The sequence below is a fragment of the Neomonachus schauinslandi genome, chromosome 2, assembly GCF_002201575.2.
Source record: "Neomonachus schauinslandi chromosome 2, ASM220157v2, whole genome shotgun sequence".
Lineage (NCBI taxonomy): Eukaryota > Metazoa > Chordata > Mammalia > Carnivora > Phocidae > Neomonachus > Neomonachus schauinslandi.
The window spans coordinates 139,940,075-139,946,444 of NC_058404.1; the positions used below are offsets into that span (position 1 = coordinate 139,940,075).

Here is a 6,370-nt window from a genome sequence, read left to right on the forward strand (position 1 = left end):
TTAAAAATAGAGCTCCACCCTATGACCCAGCAACTGCACTACTATATATTTACCCCAAAGACACAGATGTAGTGAAAAGAAGGGCCATATGCACCTCAATGTTCATAGCAGCAATGTCCACAATAGCCAAATTGTGGAAAGAGCCGAGATGCCCTTCAACAGATGAATGGATAAAGAAGATGTGGTCCATATACACAATGGAATATTACTCAGCCATCAGAAAGGATGAATATCCAACTTTTACATCAACATGGATGGGACTGGAGGAGATTACGCTAAGTGAAATAAGTCAAGCAGAGAAAGTCAATTATCATATGGTTTCACCTATTTGTGAAACATAAGGAATAGCACGGAGGACATTAGGAGTAGGAAGGGAAAAATGAAGGAGGGGAAATCGGAGTGGGAGATGAACCATGAGAGACTATGGACTCTGAGAAACAAACTGAGGGTTTTAGAGGGGAGGGGGGTTGGGGATGGGTTAGCCCGCTGCTGGGTATTAAGGACGGCACATATTGCATGGAGCACTGGGTGGTACATGAAAACAATGAATCATGGAATACTACATCAAAAACTAATGATGTTCTGTATGGTGATTAACATAACATAATAAAAATAAAATTCAAAGAAAAAGATTTTGTGTTTTAAAATTTTTTTTGAAATGAAAATATAGTGGAGTTAGTTTAAGCTTCATAGTTAAAAAAAATAAAGCATTGTTAGTCAGCTTTATGATGGTTAAATCCATCAATAGTTTGCAATTGCTCTAAGAAAGTTAAATCAATCTGGTCAACTTTTCGTTCTAATCTAAATTGAGACACTTATTATATGATTATTTAGTGGCTACAATTTAGTAGCCAGTAAAGTGAAACTCATATGTAAACCAGTTTTTTATAAACTGAATGCCTTCGTAAATAAGTTACTTGTATTAAAGACAAAATGCTTAAAGTAAGAAGCTCTTTCTGCCCACAGGTCCTGGCCCCATGCTTTAATAAAAACAGCTTTTTGCACCAAAAAACAAACTAACAAACAAGTGCTTAAAGTATTCCTAGCCTTAAAAACTAATGCGATTAGGAACATTTGTCTGTATATATTGGTGGGGCAGAGGACAGGAGATGTAGAGGAAAAAACCTTGGGTCAAGTCTTTTTACTGTGTAGATTAATGTATATATATAATGTTTACTACTGCCAAATACTTGGGAAGAAAAGAAACATTAAAAAAATTAAAAACAATCTGTTTCTGGTGAATTCAAGCATAGTATGGTAAACTGGCATACTGGTAAGTGTTGTCTTTAAATTTCTGCTTAGAAAATCTCTGGTAGAATTTTAAAATCTGAACAAAGATATGAGCAGGAAAATCTGTACCATCTTCTGATGATTTCAATCCACTACTATTCATACTAAGTCTGGTAACTAATTTTGCTTTTTTGACTTCAAAAAATTTCTTGAAGGGCTTACTTAAAAGGAAAATATGATCCAATTAAAATAGTAAAATAACAATATTATTGTTGATTTTTATGTTATTTTCTATCTTGTTCTGTTGATTTCATTAGGGATAAATGACCTTTATCCTTGAGATACCTTAAAAGCAGAGTCTATGGCCTAATACAGAAAACTGCCATCTATTGAGCGGATATTTAATAAATTTAAATTATTGAGTAAATGAATATTTATTCACCAACTTTCCAATCAATCTGAAAATTTAAGCTTCATTCCAGTGGGTTTCTACTCTGGCCAAGATGGGGTAACAGAGTAAATTTATCTACATTTATCACCTGAAACAATTTTTAAAAAGAAAAAAATATATATGAAATAGTTTACATAATTCAAAAATATTTAACCACAGTTCACAAGACGGTGGATATCAGGCAGTGAAGTGTAGTGGTCCCTAAGGGGAAACAAGTGGCATGAGTACTATGATTTCCTCAGCTTATTTCCTTGAGAGAGTTCTAAGGCCACAGCACTGGAAAGTCAAACCCAGGTGGAACCCTGGGGTAAGTAAAAGCCTTGTGGTGAGGAGATGGAGCTGAACATCCAGAGAGATGAAGCCATCTAGAGTGAACAGGACATGGGATCAGAAAGAAAAGAGTTATATAAGAAGAGAATTCTGGAAATCTTCAGAAGGTGCCCCCTGAGAATTCAGTCGGGTATTGATCAGTGCATGTGTGTGAGGAAACTAGCTGAGTCTGGGGACAGATGCACATGAAAAGATTAAAGATAACAGTGTCCAATAAAGATAAACAGTGTTGGGGCGCCTGGGTGGCTCAGTTGGTTAAGCGACTGCCTTCAGCTCAGGTCATGATCCCGGAGTCCCGGGATCGAGTCCCGCATCGGGCTCCCTGCTCGGCAGGGGGTCTGCTTCTCCCTCTGCCCTCTTCCCTCTCGTGCTCTCTGTCTCTCATTCTCTCTCTCAAATAAATAAATAAAATCTTTAAAAAAATAAAAAAGATAAACAGTGTTTACCCAGGCTTGGAAACAGAAACTATTCCCACCAGCCATTAAAACCTCATTTTTCATGGGCCTGGAGTAGACAATACTGAGGGAATCTCATCACAGTAAAGGAGAATAATTAGCCCCAGACTGAGCACTGTCCTTGTTCCAGCAGCAAATCTTAAAGGCAAGACTCCAAAGAATCAAACTCTTTCCAGCTAACTTAACTGTATCCCAAAACAAAGCTCAAAGTTTATAGGAACACAAAAACATCCAGCAACTCAACCACGTAAAACTCATAATGTTTGGCACCTAATAAAAAATTATCAGGCATGTAAAGGAGCAGGGAAATATAAGACATATGAGGAGGCTAATTAGTCACAATTGAACAAGAATGAAAACTGATGTTAGATTTAGCAGAAAACGTAATTAAAAGTTATCTTAACTATTCCATGTATTCGAAACCGTAAGTAAATATTTTAAAAACTCTGAACTTCTAGGGATGAAAACTACAATGTATGAGGTGAAAAATACAGTGGATTAATTAACAGCAGATTAAATATTGGAGAAGAAAAGATTAGTAAACTGAAGACATAGCAATAGAAACTATCTAAAATGAATCATAGAAAAGATAATGATAATGAGCTGTGGGAAAACTCCAATATGTGTAACCAGAGTCCCTAAAGAAGAGAAGAGAGAGAAAATAAAACATATTTGTAGAAATAATGGCCCAAGGTTTTCCAAATTTGATGAGATCTATAAACCCACAGATCTAAGTAGCCCAATGTGCCCCAGGCACAAGAAATAAGAAGAAAACTACACCAAATAACATTATTATGAAACTGACCAAAACTACTGATAAAAAGAAAAACCAAAGGCAGTGAAAGATAAAATAAGGATGACAGCAAAGTGCACACCTGAAACAACACAAGACAGAAGGTGGCGGAGCAACAGTTTCAAGGTCCTGAAATTTAAAAAAAAAAAAAAAGGTAATTTGAATTCTGGATCAAAGAAAATATCTTTAAATATTAAGATGAAATACTTTTCATTCTCAAGTTTGAAGAATTTTTTTTTTTTTCCAGCAGACCCACATTATGAGAAATGTTGAGGAAAATCTTACAGGCAGAAAGAAAATGATAACATGTATACGAATTCACAGACTCAAATGAAGAGCACTGGTAACTAATTATATAGGTAAATACATGATCTTTTTGTATCTTAAATCTCCTTAAAAAATAGAGTGGCTTGGGCGGGGCCTCTGCCACAGGGGTGGGGTGAGCAGATGCAGCGCCAGTTAAAGGGCAAATGTTGCCCGCCAGGCTTCCGGGCTTCCGGTTGAGTCCAGGCAGCCACTGCGTGTATGTTCTCCTGACGCTCCTGACGCTCCTGACGTTCCTGACGTTCCTGACGTTCCTGACGTTCCTGACGTTCCTGATGTGTTGCGTGCCCCTCCCCCTGCAACACCTTCATCACCTGGAAACGGCACCAGAGCCGCAGAGCGGCCGACTGGTTTCATGGCAGCTCAGAAGAAAGCAGTTGTGGGGCCGTTGGTGGGGGCAGTGGTCCAAGGGACTAATTCCACTCGCTTTCTGGTTTTCAATTCAAAAACAGCGGATCTACTTAGTCACCATCAAGTGGAATTAACACAAGAGTTCCCAAAAGAAGGATGGGTGGAACAAGACCCAAAGGAAATTCTTCAGTCTGTCTATGAGTGTATAGAGAGAACGTGTCAGAAACTTGTTGAACTGAACATTGATATATCCAACATAAAAGCTATTGGTGTCAGCAATCAGAGGGAAACCACTGTAATCTGGGACAAGTTAACTGGAGAGCCTCTCTACAATGCTGTGGTGTGGCTTGATCTAAGAACCCAGCCTACCGTTGAAAATCTTAGTAAAAAAATTCCAGGAAATAATAACTTTGTCAAGTCCAAGACAGGCCTTCCACTTAGCACTTACTTCAGTGCAGTGAAACTTCGTTGGATTCTTGACAATGTGAGGCAAGTTCAAAAGGCTGTTGAAGAAGGTAGAGCTCTTTTTGGTACCATTGATTCATGGCTTATCTGGAGTTTGACAGGAGGAGTTAATGGAGGTGTCCATTGTACAGATGTAACAAATGCAAGCAGGACAATGCTTTTCAACATCCATTCTTTGGAATGGGATAAAGAGCTCTGTGACTTTTTTGAGATTCCAGTGGACATTCTTCCAAATGTATGGAGCTCTTCTGAGATCTATGGCCTATTGAAAGCTGGGGCCTTGGAAGGTGTGCCGATATCTGGGTGCTTGGGGGACCAGTCTGCTGCACTGGTAGGACAAATGTGCTTCCAAGAGGGACAAGCCAAAAACACGTATGGGACAGGCTGTTTCTTACTATGTAATACAGGTCATAAGTGTGTATTTTCTGAACATGGCCTTCTGACCACAGTGGCTTATAAACTAGGCAGAGACAAGCCAGTATGTTATGCATTGGAAGGTTCTGTTGCTATAGCTGGTGCTGTTATTCGTTGGTTAAGAGACAATCTTGGAATTATAAAGACCTCAGAAGAAATTGAAACACTTGCTAAAGACGTAGGTACTTCTTACGGCTGCTATTTTGTGCCAGCCTTTTCAGGGTTATATGCACCTTATTGGGAGCCCAGTGCAAGAGGAATAATCTGTGGTCTCACTCAGTTTACCAGTAAAAATCATATTGCTTTTGCTGCATTAGAATCTGTTTGTTTCCAAACCCGACAGATTTTGGATGCCATGAACCGTGACTGTGGAGTTCCCCTCACTCATTTGCAGGTAGATGGAGGAATGACCAACAACAAAATTCTTATGCAACTACAAGCAGACATTCTGCATATTCCAGTAATGAAGCCCTCTATGACTGAAACAACTGCACTGGGAGCTGCCATGGTTGCAGGAGCTGCAGAAGGGGTGGGAGTTTGGAGTCTTAAACCTGAGGATTTGTCAGTCATCATTATGGAACGGTTCGAGCCACAGATCAAGGTGACAGAAAGTGAAGTTCGTTATGCTACGTGGAAGAAAGCTGTGACGAAGTCAATGGGCTGGGTTACAACTCAGTCTGAAAATGGTGATCCTACCATCTTCTCTAGTCTGCCCTTGGGCTTTTTTATAGTGAGTAGCATGATAATGTTAATTGGAGCAAGATATATCTCAGGTATACCATAATAATACCAAGATGGATTCCCAACATGTGAGCTTTTTACATAATGAAAGAATCCAGCAAGTCTGTCTCTTAATATGATGATGCTATCATAGACTCTGATTTTATTTATAAACCACTTGCTGCATGACTTATGGGAACCCCAAAAGTAGACCTGTGGCTTGAAATAAATAAATTACAGTAAAACACACTAGAAAATGTGTTGTTGTTGTTTTTTAACAGGTTGGGCCAGCCACTCTGGGAGCTAACCCCTTCTATTTTCATAAAATCCTGCTCTGTGTCCTCTCAAATATAGGATAGTCAGATTCTGTGAAATCTTTCATTAAATATTTTCTAACACGGAATAAGATTTGGTTCTCTGTGCTACACACACTTAATTAAAAGGTGTAACTAACTTGCTAAAACTGAGGGACTTGTTGTTGTTGTTTTTAGAAACCCCCCAAATCCTCTTTTGTATACATTAAGGAGACCACAGTGTCTTGCTGAATGTTTAATGGAAACATGAGTTCTTACAATAGGCATTTAGTATTCTCATAGCTTAGATATTATCCTGGAAAATATTTGCCAAATTAAAATTCTTCAGACATTTTACGTGATCTCACTAATTACACTGATTTTCTGTTTAGAGCTTGTAAGTAGAGGACTTTTCCTTTTTAAAAAATCTCTCCATTTTATTTACTTTATTTGGTATGTATAACATACATTCTTATATACTTCATATGGAGTAACCCGGTTATAAATTAAATGTATAAGAAAGGTAGTCTTGGGGCGCCTGGGT

General features: G+C 38.4%; 1 protein-coding gene across 1 annotated transcript; it reads left to right on the plus strand.

The window, feature by feature from the left end:
* Positions 1 to 3,938: 3,938 nt before the first annotated feature.
* On the plus strand, positions 3,939 to 5,597 carry GK2 (glycerol kinase 2). Its single transcript, XM_021702410.1, has one exon. It carries the CDS (start codon positions 3,939 to 3,941, stop codon positions 5,595 to 5,597), a length of 1,659 nt encoding a protein of 552 aa, XP_021558085.1.
* The last annotated feature ends 773 nt before the right edge of the window (positions 5,598 to 6,370 follow it).

What these genes read in the sequence shown, in the direction of transcription:
- GK2 (XM_021702410.1), top strand. Translation starts at nt 3,939, where the DNA reads ATGGCAGCTCAGAAGAAAGCAGTTGTGGGGCCGTTGGTGGGGGCAGTG.